Consider the following 22,429-nt stretch of genomic DNA (forward strand, 5'->3'; position numbering starts at 1 on the left):
ATAACTTCCCCTGGAGGAGGCTGCACCACAGAGTCAGAGACAGAGACAATTCAGGATAACTGCCCATGGGCAGACCCTAAGGCAGCCCCATGAGTCCCTGGATGTTCATGCCCTGTGTAATCTCCCCGAGTGAGGCAGTGCTGTGCTTCACTTCTAAAAAAAGCAAAAGCAAAGAGATTTTGCAGATAAAAGCAGTTCATTTTGAGTCCATCAAGAGGGAGAGTATCCTGAGTGGCCTGATTTCAAAACCCTTAAAAGAGGAACTGGGCCCTTTCCAGTTGAGAGAGTCCTATTGGTGCAGGGAGAAGCTGATTCTGACTCCATGTTGAAACTGTTTCTTTGACTTGCTTCCCATTGCTTTTGTTATTATAATCATACATAATGGCCTGCTTCAGAGGACCCTGCCCCTCTGCCTGACTGTTAAAGTGCCTTTGTTCAGAACCCTGCCCACCTGCAGATGGCAGGAAACTAACAATATCCCCGTGCCTGACGCTTGCCATTCTAGGAGATGTTTGCAAGATTAATGGCCTTGTTTCCTTTGTTTCCTCACCTCCCCCTCATCTCTGACCCATAAAAGAAACTGGCATCCAGACCCCGACTAGATGATTATTTTGAGATGCTAGTCTGCCATCTTCTCGGTCAGCTGGTTGTCCAAATAAAGTCATATTCCTTGCCTCAACCCCTCATCTCTCAGATTCACTGACCTATCCTGTGGCGAGCAGAGCGAGCGTGGGCTGCTAACACTATGGGTTTGACGATGTAAGCAGTCATGCTAGAGAAACCCACATGCCAGGACCTGTGAGCAGCCTCCAGCCAATGAAAAGGCAGTCGTACAATCCCAAGAAAATGAAATCTGTCAACAACTCGGGGCAGGGGGGCTTGGAAGCGGTCCCTTCCGCAGTACAGCCTCTGGATTAGAGCCCAGGTGCAATCCACACCTTGATTGCAGCTTTGTCAGACCCTGGGCAGGGGACTCAGCTCAACCATGTTCAGACGCCTAACCCAGAAAACTGGGTTTAATAATATAATAATAATACGTTATTATTATAATAGCCAGATAATAGTATGTGTTGCTTTAAGCTGCAATGGTTGTAGTAAAATGTTATGCAACAACAGACTAACACAACCTCCAAGCTCCCTGGGGGTGCCCCCCTAGGGAACAGTGGGGCTGCGGGAGGAGCTGATGACAGTTACAGCTAGGACTTACAGGCCTTACAGACCTCACCATGGGCCAGGCACTGTATTAAGATTTCAGGCAGCTGATTTATTACCCACAACAGTCAATGGTGCTAACTGACCATTGTACAAGAGAGTCCCCTTCTTGGGAGAGGGAGGCAGGCAGATCCGTGTTTAGCAGCACGAAGCCCCGGTCCCTCCCTCTCCACGCCCGGGCGGGCACGCAGCTCCCAATCAGACAGCATGTGATCTCTGCTTCAGAAATTCCAGACTCTGTGGGAATTTCTTAGTCAAGGACTTTTTTTCCTTTAGCTACTGCCAGCTAGCTGGATTTTCATGTGTGCCATGAAGCCTACTGAATCTCCGGTATTCAGCAAAGGAACAGGCTTCAAGACACTTGGGGACTCATCTTCTGCCACATCTTCCTGAAGAGAAGACAAGAAACATTAAGGCACATTTTTCATTAGAAACAAAGTTTTATTTAAGGTAGACACAACAGTGCAGAACAGAAACACCATTTCACTTTTACATACAGACACAGCAGCCTTGGTGTTCAGCCTTTCAACTCTCCTTAAATATCAGCATGGTCAGAAAGCAGGGCGTGGACAGGTGACTTATGTAGAAATATGAAATAGAATGGTGATAATCACCCAAATACAGAAATTTTGAGGCTCTTGGTTTTTAACATTTTCTAAGACTAATTTGTTCCCATCCTTCAATCTCTGTGGAATAGAAACCAAATCATTCTTACCAAATGACACAGAAAGAAAAAAAACAAATACTATTTTTCTTTAAAAGGTTTGAAGAAATGTAGTCATTAAAAAGAATGTAATTTTTGCCTAGAGCACCACTTTATGGAATACCATTAAACTGTCATTACTGTGCTTTTAAAAAAGTCAACTTGTTAAAGAGGAGCTGATGGCTTCAGTTTTTGTAGAAAACCCTTGGCACACTGCAGAATTCTTTTTTCCTCTTCTGATGAGGCACAGAGAAAGTATTCAAGGCATGAGAAACTTTTACAACTTTCAGGAACAATGACGTGCTTTAAGAGACAAGTATTATTACAGCAAAAAAGAGAACCCCCAAAGACAATACATTTCATCTAAAGCAGGCAGGACAAACCAATCACGGATGAGCGTGTATGACATTCCATAAACAACACAATGTCATCTTTGCCAAACTTTTTCAAAGGCTTTACTTTACTTGTGAAAAACACGACAAAAATGCCAATGACTGCCCAGGAGGAGCCATTTCATCCTAGTACCCTCAGATGAAATTACTCAGAATTGCACATTTCAGTCAACATCCCTTTTCAAATTGTTCTGGGAAATTACAGATACCTTTATAACTAAAATTGCCCTGATCTCTGGGAGGCAACACTGAAAACTTGTATTGAACATGGAAAGGATCGCAATTCACTCCAAAATAAAAGGCTAAGAACTGGCACTACTTACATGCAGAAATCTATCCATTTGCAGAACAGGTCCTTTCTCCAGCAAAGGGCTAAATAAGCCTCCCCTCCCCTGACCTGCAGAGGACCATTTGCCTTTGAAAATCAAATTACAGTTGTCCACAAACTAGGATTTATTATAACGGTGTGTTCTTCTGTTCAAGTATTTACAGAATGCCTAGTCCAAGCCAGTCACTGTTCTCCTGGAATTTGTGATACGGCAATGGGTTTAAAATGAAAGAAGCAAAAGAAACCAACATGCGTGCATTTTAAAAGCTGTGCAACAATCCAGCTCTAAGAGTTGAACAGTTCTCACAGGGTCAGTGCCTGCAGTACCCTGCCACTGTCCCAGCTTAGCTCATCCTTGCAAAGGAGAGGGTGCTCAGAACAGCAAGCTTCCACAAAAGAAACACACACACCAAACAGGACCTGCCACACAATGTGGCACATTTCTCCATTTCTCCCAGGACACTTACGAAGTAGGACAAAGCATCGTGCGGGTCAGAGGTGTGCCCACCCTCCCCCAGCCCAGCAAGGCTGGCCCCAGGGGACAATGCCGCGATCTGGAGGCTGAGAGGACGCAGTCCGCGCGGACCCCTGATCAGGCTGTGCCACTGCCCACCCCCTGCTCCCTTAACGGACTCTTTCAGTCTGACTTGAGGAAACGATGTCAGTTACTCAAGGGGACAGCTCATTCTAAGTGTGTAAACTCTAATCAGTAAACAGCAGCTGAGACTTACTGTTGGGAGCGGCAACTTTCCACAAGGGCTACGGGAATCTCCCTGCCACGTGGCTTGGTCCCCAACCATTAGAGCCCAGCTTCTTAACCTGGGGTGTATGGACCACGAAGACCCCTGACGGGTATTTAGTGTTGTGTGTGTGTCTGAGGAGAGGGTCCCTAGCTTTAGAAAATATATTTACAAGAGGGTTTGTAATTTCCTAAAAGTTTAAGAGCCTCTGTCTTAAGAATGTGTCTGCCTGTCATTTGGTGAAATTAAAGGAGGAGCCAGACACTGCTGTGAGAACGGTCGGTCAGACCACAGACACACTGGCGCTGCAAGCCTGGGTTAGAGGACGTGTGGTGGTTTATTAGGAAGACACCAGCCGGAACAAAGCTAGCTGCCACCGGCAGTGGTCATTTAGGATCTGTTTGCCCCCTTTTGTAAAGCAATGATCGATTCCTCATTCTTGGGAATCTGCTCAAAGGTGGTCCTCACCTAAGCCAGCAGTAGATGGAGAAGTTAACTTTCCTAGTAACGCTTTTCCTCAAGTCAAAATGTATGGCCAGATGTGCCCATTAGCCTCTTATCACCGTGCTTGTTCACGGACAGCATCACGTACCTCCAGGTTTGTGTTCCCCATGTCCTGCAAGGTAAGATACAAAGTGTGACTGGAGTTCTTTCTGTTCAAAATCACTGTCTATGTTACTGTTTTGTTCAAGCTTCAGCTTGGGGGATACGTGGCTAAAGAACTTCCGGGAAAAGCAATAACTATACTCTCAAAACTATCAGCTAGAAATGATGGGAAAGAGAAAAATAGTATTGTGTTCCCCAAGAACACAGCATTTGCTGGGAGTTCTCTGGAAGGACCTTCATTGTGGTTATTACTCTTCCTCTTGGTACCTGCCTCTGTCCTCACTGCCTTTTACTAGTCTCTGAATTCCTCAAAGGTGGGCACCAGCCTTATTCACATCCACGCAGCCAGTCACTAGCTGACCTCTGGGACGTCACAGATGCTACTGGAACTCAGAGAGTAGGGATGGGGGGATAAGAGGCCGAGAGAGTTCCTGATCTCCTATAATAACGTATCCACTTCAAACTATAAATTAGGGGCAGTCTATAAAGAATCTGAGGCTTTGGGGGAAAAAATCAAGTCATAGAAAACTGTATTTCAGAAAATTTTCAAATTACACAAAGAAACAGGTGGAAAGAACTACAATAAAACACCTGATACAGTGATATAAAAAGTAGCAAAACTGATGAGTTAGATTACTGACATTTCTAAGTCACACTATTATTCAAGGGTAATAAATATTATGCAGTAAGAATAATTTAAAACACTGATTGCATCCTGGATATTTATTATTAGCTTTCCATCTCAGAAACCATCGCAGAAACACAAATAAAATCCACTTCTGCGAATATTCTGAAAGGCAGAGAGCAGCTTATGTAATTAGATCAGATAAACAACTGTCCCTAAGAGCCACACATAAACTTGAAGGCTCCTGAGGATTATTCAGTAGCAATGTACTAATTTTAACTTCCAAGAATAAAAACAGGAATGTCCACAGATGTCCTTTTTAAGAATTTTGTATAAAATGTAAACATAGTTGGGATCTATTTACATGACTGGAATTGGGAAAAGGTTTTTGATATTCCCAGTCAGCCTTGAATGTTTACAAAATAATGCTTGGTTGATACACAATATACAATTTGTAACATTTATTCTATAATTCTGCATTAATGCTAGAATGTTCTTCCCAAATGGCCTCAATTCTGATATCATACAATTCTAAAATTAAAGAAAATTTTCAAAGATGGTTTTAAATATAAATACACTGCGAAATTGTTCTGGGTCTGAGCATATGTCAGTGTGCACATGACAAATGTCATTTACACATTCTGATCCTAATAGGCAAGAAATGTCCCTCACTTTAAGCCTTCTGTGTTCTGTGAATTTGCCTCAGTAGCATCCTGTCTCAAATGCTTTTGATAACAGAGGAACGCCCTGCAGACAACCTCTTCTGAAGTAGTCACTTTAACTTGTTTTGTATGTTCGTTTTCCCCCACTGGGTTCATTTAGAAGCGTTCCTTCCTGTATGAAGTCAACAATTAAACATCCTTTCAACTCTACCTTATTAACGAAGTTCTCAGCCAGAGCAGCACTGGGGTCCACTGACCTTTGCAGCGCAGAGCATCACATGGTGCTTAGAGGGTCTAGGCTGACCAAGGGTGACAGGTGGCAGGGCCCAGAGCCTGGTTATTAGGAGAGAAGCGCCAGCGGTTCTCCCAGCCTGGGGCACCGCCAGGAAGAGGCCCCCGTGGGTCCAGAGTCAGCCAGTGAATGTTTTCTCCTCCAACAGTCATTGGGACATAGACAAGATTCATATTTAATTATACCCTGATATTATCACCCCATAAAACAAAACAAAAAGCTCCCCCAGTCCTTGTTCTCTGTAGTTCGGAGGCTCTTTGCACCATCCGCACAGAAAGGCGTTTTGTTTGTGGCACTAAAGCGCTACTCCTCTTCCTGAGATTAGCCTTACCACTTTCCATCTGATGAGGATGCTCGCATCGACATTTGCAGAGGCTTACTTGTTTCCGCGTTGTCTCGTAGGAAGTTCATGAACCACCCTCCACAATGTTTGTTGACCATCGTTTCCACCAGAGCCTCAGTAAGACATGCTCAGTACCTCTGCTGAGAACCATTTACTGCCAGTCAGCTGGGTGCCTGCTAGAGGTGCTGCAGCCAAAACGAATCCCAGGTTGAAGTCACCGATCTGAAGTTCACAGGACAAAAATCATCAGCAAGAAGTGTCCAGAAGTCTCTGTCGGGCATTCTTCTCTCTATTACTTATTTTTGTTTCACTGTGTACATTCAAATCTGTCAGAACAGAAAACAAGCATTTATGATGGAAATCCCACAGCAGGTTCCATTGGCACTAACTAACAATCAATCTAGCTGTTGGTTTCTGCCTTATCCACTTAATCTTAGCTTCGCTGCAGAATGGCTGAAGGTGGGTCAGGGTGACAAGTAACTCAGTAAACTCCCAGTTCCTTCTGTAAGAGACAGAGAACAACCAACAAGACGATCAGAGGGACAGGGAGATAAGCCAGTAAAACAAAACAAAAATGAGCAAGAGTGACGTCAGAGAAGAATGCTCAAGCAAGAAGTGGAGTATGAGACAGAAGAGAATGAGAAGAGCAACAGGTGTGTCCCCTGGAAACCTCAGGCAGCACCGATGCCCCCCTCTCTCCCAGCACTGTGGGGTTTCTGCTAATCACACCAGAGAAATGGGCTAACACCAGTGGGCGGGGCAGACACTGCCAGTCAGTCATCGGAGGCGCACAGAGGGTTCCATGGGCTCCCCAGCTCCCCGAGAGCCAGGCCTACCTTGCAGCTCTGTTGTCTGGTCTCCCAGCTCCTCCACCATCATTTCCACAGGCTCGGGATTTTTGCCGTCAACCATGTCCATCTTGATCATGCCGAAGTTGGTCAGGAGCAGCATGGGGTCAACGTCCTGACAACTGCTTTTAATATTCTCCAGGACCTTAAGGCATTTGTATGACTTGAGTTCACTGATATTCTCCTCCAAGAAAAGAACGTAGAGGCTCAAGTCATTGTACCCTTCCAACTTCAAATGCAGAATGTCGAACATGGGCAGGATTTCATACACTTTGAGAACATCCATCTTCTGCTGGAAGGGAACAAACAGGGAGTAGACCACCACCGGAACCAGCATAACATACACCACAAGGTTGATGAAACTGAGCAGCCGGAAGATACCAACAGCAATGAGCTTGCACTGGAACTTATCAGGGACGGTGCTGTCATTTTTCAGGATGCCAGATTTGATGCTGCAGACGAACTCATCCGAGAGGGAGGAAAGGCTCAGGTAATAGCCCAGGTAGAGGCTGGCTAACAGTATCGTGCTGAGTGACAACACCCGGCAGCTCATGTACTTGACGATTAAATGTCTGGAGGCTTTCTTTGTCCTTAAGTACTGTTCCACAATTGGGTACCTGAAGTGGCTTTCCTGTGAACTAAAAAGAAACAAAAATAATTTAAACCCTCACCAAGACCATCAAATAGAAACACACTCAATGGTACCACGTGGAAAATTTCCATCACCTTCCCTTCCGTACTTCTCTACCTGTAACTTCACTGGAGTACCCAGGGAATTAAATTAGTTTTTTTGTTTTTTTTTAAAAAAGAAGGAAAAGTAACAATAAAACCCTTCTCCCCCAACTTGATATTTTAAGGAAGGTCTAATTCGTTAAATGTGCTACTTGTAAATTGTTAGAACAACTCCTGGTTGCTGCTGCTAAATCGCTTCAGTCATCCTATTGAAAGGTAAATGTTTGTTACATGAACTTGATTGTTCTTAGTCTACTGCTGTTTTTGTAAACTATAATTTTCCATTCAAGTGTGTAGAATAAAGACAGTTTTTCCAGCCTAACTAGAACACATCTGCCTCCTATAGGCCAGCAGTGGGAGGCAGACAGCTGAGAGGGTGTGGGTTTAGCCTGTGAACTAAACCTGGTCCTGGTTCCAGGTCTCCCACTTAAAGCTACAGGACAGAGTTTTCAACTGTGGTGGTAGGGGGCGGGGGGGGCACGCGGGGCAGGGAGTGGTGGACAACGGCAGTGAGGGGGATAGATAAATGTAGTTATCTGTAATGATGTTTTGAATATTAAATGAGATAAAGCACTTTGGAAAACTCAACAGTGTCTGAGTTATATTAAGAACTTTTAAAAATGAGAGCTGTGTGCTCAGTTGTGTTCAACTCTTTGTAGTCCCATGGACCATGATCTGCCAGACTCCTCTGCCCATGGAATTCTCCAGGCTAGAATACTGATGTAGAGTGCCATTTCCTACTCCAGGGGATCTTTCCAACCCAGGGATTGAACCTACGCCTCTTGGATCTCCTGTATTGACAGGCAGATTTTTTATCACTAACTAGTGCCACCTGGGAAGCCCCAAATGAGACCTACTAATGCTGTTATTGCTAGTGTCAATAACAAAAACCAAAAGAAGAATGTCCAGAAAGCAAGGTGCTGTCTACTTGTTCCCTAGTTCCCGCATGTCCATTCTCGGTGCTCAGGAGCCTCATAATCCTGTGTTTCTCCATGAAGGGGAAGGTCAAAGCAATTCGCCCTGCACTTGAGAACATGAGAGAGTGACGCTTCACTCCACAAGGGAAGGACTTGAGGTGAGGACTGCTGCTGGGGCAGACAACCAGGATGAGATCTGGGGAGGGCGGGCCTTCCTGGCTCCCCCGGGTGTCACAAGGCGGATGGCAGTCCCCCATGTACTGGTAGTGAGAACCCGAAGCCCAGATGGATAGGAGAAGGGCAGCAAACTCGTACTCCCAAATCCCGATGGGCTGGGGGCTGAGTTACCTTTGCCTCATGTTCTCATTAACTTCTGGCGCTGGGCAGGCACCGTCTCTCAAGTCAAGGTCATGCATGCTCTTTGCGGCTTTAATTGCGCGGTTGTAAACTTTGTCGAGTTCTTCCATGATAAACTTCAAATCCGAGCACACGTGAGGAGCAGCTGCGAAACGCCAGAACAGGGAGGGCAGGTACAGCAGGATGGCCACCAGCAGCAGGATGTAGGGGAAAAACTGAAAAACAGGGAGCAGATCACGCAATCACCAGACCAGCCCCAGCCCCCACTGAAGCAACCGTGCCAGGCACTGTTAGTGGTTTTCTCATTTTCACACTAAAGGCATCCCACATCGCTTGTGAAAATCAGGCTCCTTACCCAGTAGCTACATCTTATGGCTAAATTCACCTGTCCAGGTAATACTTGACACTAGTAACTCCCCAACTTTGCCAGACTCAATTTGAAATAATTGGCAAGTACGTCATGACACATGATGTCTCCACTCTAATCAAAGAAAAGAAACAAAAAATAAAATTATTCCCTGGTCCTTTAAAATAACCCCTCAGCAAAATCACAATTAAGGAAGATATTAATGTCACAGTGGCCTCCAGGTTCTTGTTTTCTTTTTTTAATCGCTATGGTTTTAGGAGGTCACTAAGACTTTTGGAACTCTGTTTTTCTCCCTCTCTGGAATCTAGGAGAATGACACAGAAATGCACAACTTTGCTCAAAACAAATTAGAAAAATGTTGGTTTCAGTGACCCAGTAAACACCCCATGAAACAGCAGAAATAAGCAGGTAAAATCCACAAAGTGCAGAATGGATCTTCTGTAGAGGGATAGACCGTGAGGACCACACAACATTCTCATTTTATAGCCAGGTAATCTCAAGTCTGGAGAAGCCAACCATAATGAACAATTATGGGGGAGTCATGGCGGAGCATCCCAATCTGGATGGTATGCAAAACCAACGAGAGAGGATTCAGCAGTCAGAGATAGCAAAGAGCATCCTATAACCAAGACCCCTGGGGAAGGGAGTAAAGGCTTAGCCTCAAAGACAGAGGAAGCTGCCAGCCAGCACAGATGTGAAGTCAAGTTCAGGTAGTGGCCTTAACAGCAAGGTTGCTGAGCCTCTGACCTCAGTTTCCCTATCTATGAAATGGTCATACAGTACATGTGTTATAAAGATTAAATTAGATACCTTATGAAAAATCCTTTGCATGGTGCCTGGCCTGTCACAGGCACTAAAACACACCAATCAAAACCAACGGAAGGGCTACTGAGTGGCCACGTTAATGTCAACCCTCACAATGACCTTGGCAAAGCCACTACTGATGGCCTCATTTTGCAAAGAGGAAGAGGATGCCCAGAGCAATTTCTGGCCATGAAGCACAAAACTGGTGACAGAGACAGAATACAAAGCTGGACCTTTCTGATCCCAGAACTATACCTCTTCCACCATAATACACTGCAAATCATTTTACTTCTTGGAAAACTTCTCCCTCCCTTTGGACTGGTCTCTCTACATAGCTCCTCAGAGTTGTAACAGAAAGAGGCTACGAAGGCCTTGAGTTGGCACAAAAGCCCCACCCCAACATCTCTGGAAGCCGGCAGCAGACCAAGTGAGAGTGTGACTCACTACAGACTGTGTGTGTGTGCTCAGTCGCTCAGTTGCATGCAGCTCTTTCTGGTCCTATGAACTGCAGCCTGCCAGGCACCTCTATCCATGGAATTTTCTAGACAAGAATACTGGAGTGGGTTGGCATGCCCTCATCCAGGGGATCTTCCCCACCCAGGGATCGAACATGCATCTCTTACATCTCCTACCTCAGCAGGTGGGTTTTTTACCACTAGCACCACTGGGGAAGCCTGGGAAGCCACTATAGATTATTAATAGAAAAGTTGCAAAGATGGTCCAGAGTATTCTCAAATGACCCTCATTCAGTATGCCCCACTGCTGACACTGGACATCTCCATGGTACCCTTGTTAAGAGGAAGAAACCGTTGTTGATATAGTACCATTAATTACATTTCAGGCTTTGATTTGGATTTCTCCAGTGTTCCCATTATTGCCTTCTTTTTGTTTCAAGATTTAGGGTATCCATTGCATTTTGCTGTCATGTCGCCCTAGAAACCTTGGTTCTGTGACAGTTCCTTAGTTAACTTAAGGTGGGCTCTAATCCAGCGACTGGTATTCCTCTAAGCAGGCCACAAGAAGACACAGAGACACACAGGGGAGAAGCTATGTGAAGACGGAGACAGAAACTAGAGTGATGCACCTATAAGACGAGGACCACCAAGACCGCCAGCCATGACCAGAAACCAGCAGCGAGGCACCAACAGACCCTCTGAGCCCCAAAGCAGGAATCGACTCTGCTGACACCCTGATTTCCAAATATAGGAGAGAGGAAATATTGGTTGTTTCAAGTTACTGTGTGTGTGGTCACTTGTCAGAGCAGCCCCAGGAAATCCACACCAAGGGGAAGCATGAACTGAATTATGAAGTTCCCACAGTATGGGGAAGCCACTAGTGGAGGGCATGATGGGAATTTATTTTAGAAAGATTATTACAGCTGTGAAGAAAAGACGAGGAGACAGCAGGCAGGAGGTTACTGCCGCAGAGAGGGGCGGTGATTAGCACTAGCAAGGCAGCAGCAGCGGAGGAAACGGATTGGAGAGCTACTGGGTCAGCCAGGAAGTTAGTTCGGGTTTTTCCAGTAACATCTTAGGGCAAAATCTGAATGAAGTTTTTGGCCAACTCAATACACAGAGGGAAAAACATCTTCTGGTGCCCAACTGTAAGTGATGGATGGAAAAGGGGAGGAACTAGGGCTAATAATCCCGGGTTTCCAGCTTAGGTGAGGGCATGAGTGGTAGCGCCAGCAGTTGAAATAAAGAAACAAGGAGGAACAGACTCAGAGCAGAGAGGAGTGACGTGGGAGACAGAGCTGAGATGAGAAAGTCTGAACACGAGACACTACAGTCAAGAGTAGCCTGGTGGAGACGTGTAGCAGATAACCAAAAATAAAAGAAAATCTGACCATTTCTTTCCAATTTCAGATTCTGCAGCATAGAGATGGTCAAAGAAGCCATGGTTAGGATCCAAGCAGAACCTGCAGGAAAAGATACGCGAAGCACGGAGGATGTGACACCCTAACACTTCAGGATCAGTCAGCAGGAGTCATGTTAATCAAGAACAAATTCTATAGGGGAGGAGACAAATAAGATTCACAAATTATGTTTGTCCCTGGATGCCTGTTGCTTGAACAGTAACATACTTAAAGATAACTTCAATTACACAAAGCCCAATGAGTAAAGGGCTCCCCAAAAAGACTAATGCATTACATCAGCGGTTTACAGAGGAGAGAGGAGAAAGGTGGTATGTCATCCTATTCTGCACTCAAAGGAAGACACCCAAGGCAGCAGGCTTCGTGCTGAGTGACATCCTGGGAAGGACCTAACAGGAAGAGAGACTTGGAAAAGAGAAGATGGCAAACACAGCATTTGTATGTGAAAGAAGACAAGACTCCTGTTAATAGAATTAGAACCAAGTCACAAGGAAGCAAGGAAAAACTTTCCCAAAGATCAGCATGAACACAGCACAGAGTGTTCTGTGAGGTGGTGAGTTCTGTTTCACTGGATCATCTGGGAGGGCTTAGGAGCTCTGGATCCGGGGTGGGAAACTTTTTCCTGCAAAAGGCCAGACAGGAAATGTTTGTGAGCCATATGGCCTCTGTCACAACTAGGTGATTCTGTCATAGTATAAAAGCAGACACAGGTAAAGTGTATAGGAAAGGGCATGGCTGTGTTCCAATGAAACTATCTGCAGAAATGGGTGATGGGCTGGATCTGGCTGGGGTACGTACGTCCGTCTGCCAGCCCCTGCCCAGGATCTTTGCTTTGCAACAAGTGATCCACAGACAAGCACCCTCAGTATCACCTGGGAGCTTGTTAGAAATGCAGAATGCAGCCCCCATCAGGCCTACTGAATCTGAGTCTATAGTGCAGCAACTCTGGATTATAGATTCTGATCCCTCCCTCATCCAAGATTGCTTTGTTATTTGCTTTTTTGTTTAGTAACCTATCTGGCTGGGCTACAATATATTCTCAACAATGTCCAGTTTTCAACAAGAAAAACAACCACCACTACAAAATGAGATGTGCAAAGAAATACAAAAATCTGAATCTAAATTTCAACAAGATCTCCAGGTAATCTGCGTGCACATAAAGTCTGGGAAACACTGGTTTAGATGACCGGTGTACAATGGAACCTAATCTGGCCTAGCAAAAGCAGACTCCTGAAAAGTGGATAAAAATGATATTCTGGGCCTTAATCCCACAGGTTTCAAGCCCACAGGTGTCAACTCAGCAGTCTGGCTGGGGCCCTGGGTCCTGTATTTTCACATGGATAATGCTAAGGTTTGAAAACCTCTGGTCTGGTAGCCTCAGAGAATCCCTCCAACTAAGCTTCTTTGAATCCACTTAAAGGAAACACTGCAAGATCTGACAACTCTGTTATTTTTAAGTTTCTTCTTGTTTTTGTCTGTTTGTTTTTCAGTCAAAAACTGGCTTTTCTGTTTCAGAAAGAAATCGTGCCTAACAGTTGCCTACTTTATGAACTTGAACAAAGAGAACAGAACATTCCAAAAAGACCAGTTATCAAACAGTCCTGGAGTGCCAGCTGCTGGTCCTGTGAGTGCACCCACATTCCCACCAGAGACAACTCAGGCTCTAGAGTCACCAGAAATAAGGGGTGGGAGAGAAAGGGAGGAGGAAAAGGGCCGGAGACATGAAAAAAGCAGGTGCGGAGTGCCAGCATGAGTCACAGCACTGCCAAGTCACGCCCACGCACACGTCAGTGTTCCACTTCTTCAGGGGGATTCTGGGTCTTTTTTTTTTTTTTTTTGGCTGAGGCAGGTCTTAGTTGCATCGTGTGGGATCTTTTACAGTGGTGCATGGGCTTAGTTGCCCCATGGCATGTAGAATTTTAGTTCCCTATCCAGAGATTAAACCTGCGTCCTCTGCACTCCAAGGCAGATTCTCAAACACTGGGCCACCAGGAAGTCCCTGGGTCTTCTCACTGTAGCTCTGACATCAGAACTGAGTTGAGAAGTGTTCACATAAACCCCGTGCCTCTAACCCTCTCATTGTGAGCACAAGTCAGAAGGTTCCTGGAGAACCAAGTCTGGTTCTGATCAGGACTTGCAGCCACCTCGTTCCTCACCTCCCGTCCACACGTGTGTTCCGAGCACCCACTATGGACGGTGCAGAGTCCGGGCACGGGGATGAACAAGACACGTCAGGTCTGCCTTCATGAAACTTAAGAGTCTTGGAAATAAAGAATTAATTGAGAAGAATTAAGGCAAGCGCCAGGTGGCGCTAGTAGTAAAGAACCCACCTGCCCATGCAGGAGACATAAGGGTTCATTCCCTGGGTCAGGAAGATCCCCTGGAGAAGGGCATGACAACTCACTCCAGTATTCTTGCCTGGAGAATCCCATGGACAGAGGAGCCTGGTGGGATACAGTCCATGGGGTCACAAAGAGTTGGATATGACTAAAGCAACTTAGCACACAAGGCAAGTAGTGACCGTATGGAAAGGGCAGGCTGCTCTGGGAATACACAACCAAGCAATGCAGACCAGGGTGGGGTACAGATGATAGTCTGCTCGGCTGCTGCCCCATTTCTAGCATCTGAATGTCTGAGGCAGGGCGTGTGGTCTACTGTCTACTCAGCCAGCCCACAGTCTTATTCCTGCTTCACATTCACACACCTGGCCCTTGAAGCAGTTTTAACTGGCAACAACCCTCAGTCTAGGGTTCAGGGGAAGCTTGTAAGTGGAAATAACATTTAAGCTGAGACTAGAAAACCAAATTAGGAGTTCCCCGGATTCGGGGCTGGGAAGGCACTTCAAAGTAGAATGTGAATGAAACAACCAAGAACAGGAGACCTGCAGGAAGTCAGGGCCCCTGGGTGCAGCGGGGGTGAGGCTGCATGTGGAGGCAAGGCTGGGATCACAGGGCCAGAAAGGAGAGTGAACTTGTTAGCCAAAATATATATATATATATTTTTTTTTTTTTTAAGAAATAGATGGTACTGGCACAAAGACAGAAATACAGATCAATGGAACAAAATAGAAAGCCCAGAGATAAATCCACGTACATATGGACACCTTATCTTTGACAAAGGAGGCAAGAATATACAATGGATTAAAGACAATCTCTTTAACAAGTGGTGCTGGGAAATCCGGTCAACCACTTGTAAAAGAATGAAACTAGAACACTTTCTAACACCATACACAAAAATAAACTCAAAATGGATTAAAGATCTAAACGTAAGACCAGAAACTATAAAACTCCTAGAGGAGAACATAGGCAAAACACTCTCTGACATACATCACAGCAGGATCCTCTATGACCCACCTCCCAGAATACTAGAAATAAAAGCAAAAATAAACAAATGGGACCTAATTAACCTTAAAAGCTTCTGCACATCAAAGGAAACTATTAGCAAGGTGAAAAGACAGCCTTCAGAATGGGAGAAAATAATAGCAAATGAAGCAACGGACAAACAACTAATCTCAAAAATATACAAGCAACTCCTACAGCTCAATTCCAGAAAAATAAATGACCCAATCAAAAAATGGGCCAAAGAACTAAATAGACATTTCTCCAAAGAAGACATACAGATGGCTAACAAACACATGAAAAGATGCTCAACATCACTCATTATCAGAGAAATGCAAATCAAAACCACTATGAGGTACCATTTCACACCAGTCAGAATGGCTGCGATCCAAAAGTCTACAAATAATAAATGCTGGAGAGGGTGTAGAGAAAAGGGAACCCTCTTACACTGTTGGTGGGAATGCAAACTAGTACAACCACTATGGAGAACAGTGTGGAGATTCCTTAAAAAACTGGAAATAGAACTGCCTTATGATCCAGCAATCCCACTGCTGGGCATACACACCGAGGAAACCAGAAGGGAAAGAGACACGTGGACCCCAATGTTCATCACAGCACTGTTTATAACAGCCAGGACATGGAAACAATCTAGATGTCCATCAGCAGATGAATGGATAAGAAAGCTGTGGTACATATACGCAATGGAGTATTACTCAGCCATTAAAAAGAATACATTTGAATCAGTTCTAATGAGGTGGATGAAACTGGAGCCTATTATACAGAGTGAAGTAAGCCAGAAGGAAAAACATCAATACAGTATACTAATGCATATATATGGAATTTAGATGGTAACAATAACCCGGTGTACGAGACAGCAAAAGAGACACTGATGTATAGAACAGTCTTATGGACTCTGTGGGAGAGGGAGAGGGTGGGGAGATTTGGGAGAATGACATTGAAACACGTAAAATATCATGTAAGAAACGAAAAAAAAAAAAGAAATAGAGACATTTCATAAGGACACTGGAGGTGTTTGTTTAGGGAAATGAGTGGGTAGCCTTTCCCTTCTCCAGGGCATCTTCCCAACCCAGGTCTCCCATGTTGCAGGCGGATTCTTCACCAGCTGAGCCACATGGGAAGCCCAAGAATACTAAAGTGAGTAGCTTATCCCTTCTCCAGCAGATCTTCCCAACCTAGAAATTGAACTGGGGTCTCCTGCATCGGATTCGTTACCAACTGAGCTATCAGGGAAGCCAGGAAAATAACAGTCAGGCTGAAAAGAGCCCCTGTGATCATGTGGAACTCGACCAAGATGACAGGCAGTCCCAGGGGCCAGACCAAGGGGCGAAGGGCTCAGAGCTACTTAAGGAAACAGACCTGATAGGGCTCAATGACAGACAGGATGTGGGGAGAGAGAGAGAGTCACAGTGGCCCTCAGATCTGTGGCTGATCTAACAGGGTGGCTGGTGTCATGAACCAAGCTAGAGGTCACAGTGCGGACAGGCAGGGGATGGAAAGTCAGCTCTGAAGCTGTGCTGGAGGCACGAGCCAGACCTTCAAAGGTCCAAGCTCGGGGTTCAGCGGGTCGTGCGGATCTGGAGCTCAGGAGAGAAGGCCAGGCTGGGGTATAGATGTGAGAGTCAACGACCCACGGGAGGTAAGAGGAACCGGGGCCTGGGATGGTTCCAGGAGGGGTGCCGAGGGGGTGCCCTGGGAGAGAACCCCAGCTTCTCAGGGACGGGCAAAGGGCGACACTGCCCCAAGAGATAAGACAGCACCCACAGGAGGGCGTGGCCCACAGGGCTGGATGCCAGAGAAGCCAAGCAGCACGTGCCCCCAAGAGAAGTAACTCAGCAACGAGGGCGGAGGGGACCTCGACAAGACCACGCATTACAGAGGTGGACTCACTAAAACATCACTGGGAAGACAGCCCTTGGGAAGGGAAGGGCTGAGGATGTAGACAAGAAAGATGGGGAGAAGTGTCCATATAACCTGGGAGGGGGATCCAGAACACAGGTGGGTCACATGCGGGTCTGGCTTTGGTCAGGAGAAGGGGCTCCTCCATTCACCAAAAGGAGGGGGTTGGTGCTGCAGGGGGACGCTGGGCTAGGGGCTGAGGGCGCTCTCATGGTCTGAGGGTCTCTTTCTAGTTCTGGGATTTCTCCTGTACTCTGGTTATTTCTGATTGAGTGCTGAACACCACATGCAAAAACCGGAGCAAGGGTCTGAGGTTCTGGATAAAGCGACTTCCTCCAGTGAGGACTGCCTTAATTTTGCTTCTAACTGGCAGTAGACTAGCAACACTGACAATCCCAAATTCCCTTCATTTAATTGGTGCTAAAATGCTTCGAACCAAGGTTCCAGACCCTATGAGGGCTTGATGAACTCTGCATTACCCCTCACTCCTCAGCAATGGCCTTTCAAGCCTAGGGCATTGACCAGGGTCCTTCCAACTTGGCCTGTTCAATTTTCTGTCTCCAGTACTGTGAATCTGGAAAGACCTCTGCTCAGAGTTTCAGCCAAACTTCTACCAAAACAAGCCAGACTACCATCACCAGAAAAAGAGCTCCATCTTTCACTAACATCAAAAACTTACAGCTTGGCTACCCACACCATTCCAAAAGACTTCCCCAACCCTGCAGAGGCAAAAGGAGCCTAGAGACCTGATTTTCACCTTACAGCCAGCAACTAGTTCTGTGACTCCTGGGCGTGACCTCCCAAGATGCCCTTAGCCTCACATGTAAAATGCATCTGGATCAGAATCTTTGAACGTCTTCCTGCTCTAGAAGTTTCACAGTCTCTAATATCCCTGCCACCTCCTACACTGGACAATCCTAGAATATACATTCTTCTTCTGTGGATCTATCAGCGCCCAGCCCAGCCACTGATCACAACTTCCCATTCTCAGAAGACCATTAAAATAAATGGACTTAAACTACCACAGGAGAGCTTCCCTGATGGCTCAATATTAAAGAATCTGTCTGCCAATGCAGGAGATGTGGGTTCGATCCCTGGGTCAGGAAGATAATCCTGAAGAAAGAAATGGCAACCACTCTAGTATTCTTGCCTGGGAAATCCCATGGATAGAAGAGGCTGGTGGGCTAGAGTTCACGGGGTCATGAGAGTCAGACATGACATGGCAACTAAACCACCACCAAACTACAAGAGCATGCATTTAGATGTGCAAACAAAGACATTCAGTTTCTAGAACTGTGCCCATCCATGCAGAAGATCCTTATTATCTGCTGTCCTGGCTACTAAGGCATGCAAAGTTGATGAGGACCCAATCAACGCCAAGGCAGAAAGTCAAAGAGAAAGCCCAACCCCAAAGAAGAAGGGAGTCAGTGGAGAGCATCATTGTGCCAAATGGCACCTGATACACAGACATAAGGGGACAAGTCTGAGTCACAGCAAATGATTTACATTGTTCTTTTTTAAAAAAGAAGGATGCTATGTGCTCAAGGCAGGAGAGCCTCAAATGTTGGCCTCTGGCTTTTTAGCAGCTAACATACCATGATTTCCTTGGTGGATGAGAAGTCCCAAGATACCCATTCTACTTATTTTCATGATGGACAAAAAGACCAGTGGTTGACATAATGACAAGTTGAAACAAAGTCCCACTTTCACAAGCACAGAGAAGACCCAGTGGAGCCATTTCATTATGCAGAGAACATTCTCCTGCACAAACCTGGGGGCTCTGGCCCAAGCCCCACACTGCAAAGCCACTGTGTGCCCTGCCCCTGCGCTCCCCCGGCAGGCTCCTGGCCTGCTCCTCTTCTCTACAGGACACTGCTATCTCCCAGGCAGCAATCTCCCCTTCCCTGCAGCACGTGGACCCATCAGAAAGCAAAGGCGTGTATGCCAAAAGCTGTGCTGCAACCAACACCCCCAAATGAATTCATTCCTGGGCTTCTTGATGGTGGAGTAACACACAAACTGGAAGCTACTGACCTCTAGGCTTGTCCTTACTTTTTCCAAGAGGTCCTGCATGTGGTGGGATAGGAGCTGGTGGAAGCTCTGAGTCCCAGCTCTGCTGTTCTCTTAACAAAGCTCCTTGAGGCATGAAAAATGGCCTGAGAGCCTCCTATGGTTCAGAAATCCCTGGGCATCAAGGATAGAAAGGTGACTGAGACACATGAGGTGCCAACCACTACAGAGCTAAAATCAGAGGGCCTCAGTTTCCCATCTGCTAAAGGAAGGCGCTGGATCCAGTCATCTTAGAGGTTCCTTCCGATTTGAACATGCTATGGCTTTAAGATGTGAGTTACAGCCCTGGTTGGCCACAGGCAGCTGTGGACTGGCGCTGCCACTCTGGACCTCAGTTCCCATGCAGGCAAAGCAAAGACGTGAGATCTGCAATATCCCCCATTACCTTATGCAGACACAACGGAAGGTTTCCAGAATCGCCCTGCAAGGAGTCCTTCTGCTGGACGGCCGCCCAGCAATAAGAGTCCACAAAGGAAGCCTGACGCCACGAGAAAGAACTGGGGGAGAAGCAGCTTATCTGGGTACCTAAGAAGCAAGAACAGAGTGTTTCAAGTCAGTGTGAGTGCAGGTGTGTGGACCCTTCCTGCCGCACCACCCCTCCCCGCCAGCCTCAGGGTTGCAAGTGTTTACTAAGTCACCAAACACCGCGATAGGAGCGAGGCCAGCACCGAAACCAAACACCCGAGTCCGTGGTAAAGCTGACTTTTGTGAGCTTTCTGGCCAGGGCTGGACGTGACAGCAGCTTGGGCTCAGTTGAGGAAGAACTCTTGAAAGAAAAGACACCATCATAAAAAGGAAAAGTGAGGACTTCCCTGGTGGTCCAGTGGCTGAGAAGCCTCCTGCCAATGAAGGAGACACAGGTTCGATCCCTGCTGCACAGGCCATGGAGCAGCTAAGCCCAGGCGCTGCCACTACTGAAGCGCATGGAGCCTAGAGCCTGTGCTCCACAGAAGTGGAGCCACCACAGTGGGAGGCCCACACACTGCAACTAGAGAGCCCACCCGGCCATCAGAGAGAATTTTTCAAGAAGGAAAAGTGAGCAGGAAAGGAAGCAGAGCCAAACATGCATTAAGGACACAGGCAGAGTTGGTTTAGTTTCGGGTAAGGACTGGTGGGGGTGGGGACGGTCCCAGGTGGTACTAGTGGTGAAGAACCCGCCTGCCGAATGCAGGAGATGTAGAGACGGGGATTCAGTCCCTGGGGTGGAAAGATCCCCTAGAGAAGGGCACGAAACCCACTCCAGTATTCCTGCCTGGAGCACCCCATGGACAGAGGAGCCTGGCGGGCTACAGTCCATGGGGTTGCAGAGTCGGATACGACTGAAGCAACTTAGTCCGTGAAGGGTGGGGAATGGGGAAGGAGGAGAACTCAGTACAGAAAATTGAACAGGAAAAGGAGTCCTTTTTACAACAAAGAAACAGTGAACGTTCAGCCTGAGGAAGAGAAAGTTGGTGCAACATTTGGTAATACATCCCTGGACGGAAAATCGAGTTTTCCATCTCCTCTAAGCAAAAAGAAGGTTGAGGCCAGAATTACAGCCCAAGTGGTGTATGTTCAGAAGGCAGATGCTCTCAAGTGCCAACCCGCAGGCAGGGAGTGGGGCTCAGGGTGCGGACTCTCATAACTTGCTGCTCTTCTGTGAGGGGCTCCGGACCTCGTTCTCTCCTCTGCAAGCAGAGGCCCGCGTCTCCACATAAATGCTGTCGTCACTTACTGCCTGGTAGAGTCCTCCTCGGGGAAGGCAATGGCACCCCACTCCACCCCACTCTTGCCTGGAAAATCCCATGGACAGAGAAGCCTGGTGGGCTGCAGTCCATGGGGTCGCTAAGAGTCGGACACGACTGAGCAACTTCACTTTCACTTTTCACTTTCATGCACTGGAGAAGGAAATGGTAACCCACTCCAATGTTCTTGCCTGGAGAATCCCAGGGACAGGGGAGACTGGTGGGTTGCCGTCTATGGGGTCACACAGAGTCGAACACGACTGAAGCAATTTAGCAGCATCAGCAGGAGCAGCAGCAGACTCCTCCTGACTCACAGGGGCCACCGTGGAAAACAGGCCAATGAAGCTTTGGGTGCAGGGCTGACACCGCTCTCCCCTCCTCGGCAGCAGGCAGAGGGCTGGCGCTGAGCCTCCGCGGCGCGCCCAGCAGCGCCACAGGCACCAGCCCTGGGGGCAGAGGCTCCCCCTCCCCGCCACACGGCTCTGACAACGCTGCAGGTAAACCTGCCGTCACACAGCCAGGGACCTCGCCACTGACTTACAACTCCTGGGACGTCCGAATGAGACCGACATTAGAGTCTGCATTCTGAGAAGAGGACCTGGTCCCCGATAGTCGAACACTGTGCGCTACCTCTTCCTGTACAAAGTGGCCAGCAGGTTGCATTACAGCTTTAAAGACGGGAGAGGGGTGCCCATCTTCTCCCTCCCCACCTTGCAGAAAGCACAGGACCACAGGAAGACACAGGCTGGACATCCCCGGTCCCTTTATGAGGGACACAAACACCCGCAAACGGTCACCGTCCTCGGGAGTAAAGAGTTACTCGCTGTTGTGTCTGACTCTGTGACCCCACGGAGTGCAGCCCGCAAGGCTCCTCTGTCCAGGAGATGTCCCGGGATACTGGGAATGGGCTGCATGCCCGACCCACGGGGAGGCCCTCATCCAGGGGATCTTCCCGACGCAGGGACTGAACCTGGGTCTCCTGCATTGCAGGAGCCAGCAGGGAAGCCTCTGGGGAGGAGCTGGCCTTCACACACGTGGCAGGAGAAGGCAGTGAGGGTGGCCATGCTGGCTGCAGAGCAGATTCCTGGGGCAAAGGGGCTGCAACCCCCTTCTTCATTTGCTCAAAGAGGTCAAAGAAGGACTTCTCAGCAAGAGCCCTTGGAGATCACTGTGAAAAGTCACACACCATCTGAAAATGTCCTCTAATAGCATAAGTTCTTGCCAACCAGGAATGGCTTACACATAAGCTGGGGGTGGGAAAGACATGTCAAGGTCCCTTCCAACTCTGACCCCGTTAAACCTGAGTTCTTACATTCTATCAACAAGAGAGGGCTCAGAACAGAACAGGCCCCCAGGCTAACCTCGCTTTGCTCCTGCATCAGTATTCCTTTGTCAAATGCTTCCAACAAGATCCCAGACACCAAGGCTTACATAAATCTGCAGATACAATGAGACTACAATGAGACAGACAGGCCCTGGGTTATAAATGGTTTCAGGCACTTTGCTTGCTTGGCAGAATCTGTTCAAACACATTCTCGTGAAAATGGACCATGCTGCTAGGATTTCATGGAAACCTGTC

At 47.1% G+C, this 22,429-nt stretch overlaps 1 protein-coding gene across 5 annotated transcripts in view; it reads right to left on the minus strand.

Moving 5' to 3' along the window:
- Nucleotides 1-1,632: 1,632 nt before the first annotated feature.
- The window catches only part of PANX1 (pannexin 1), a 56,297-nt gene continuing 35,500 nt past the window's right edge, over nucleotides 1,633-22,429 (minus strand). The window contains exons 2-6 of one of the 5 annotated variants that reach the window (XR_009734460.1): nucleotides 19,512-19,651; nucleotides 8,749-8,972; nucleotides 6,740-7,389; nucleotides 5,892-6,229; nucleotides 1,633-3,991 (exon numbers count right to left, since the gene is read on the minus strand). Coding sequence is in view for 2 of the 5 variants with exons in the window: in XM_061405952.1 (XP_061261936.1) it covers nucleotides 6,150-6,229; nucleotides 6,740-7,389; nucleotides 8,749-8,972; nucleotides 19,512-19,651 (1,094 nt within the window). In the remaining 3 variants the exon portion in view is untranslated. Of the gene's footprint in view, nucleotides 6,230-6,739; nucleotides 7,390-8,748; nucleotides 8,973-19,511; nucleotides 19,652-22,429 lie in introns of all 5 variants that reach the window. The other 4 variants (XR_009734458.1, XR_009734459.1, XM_061405952.1 and 1 more) reach the window with 4 other exon arrangements.

This window comes from Bos javanicus, chromosome 29, assembly GCF_032452875.1.
Source record: "Bos javanicus breed banteng chromosome 29, ARS-OSU_banteng_1.0, whole genome shotgun sequence".
Taxonomy (NCBI): domain Eukaryota; kingdom Metazoa; phylum Chordata; class Mammalia; order Artiodactyla; family Bovidae; genus Bos; species Bos javanicus.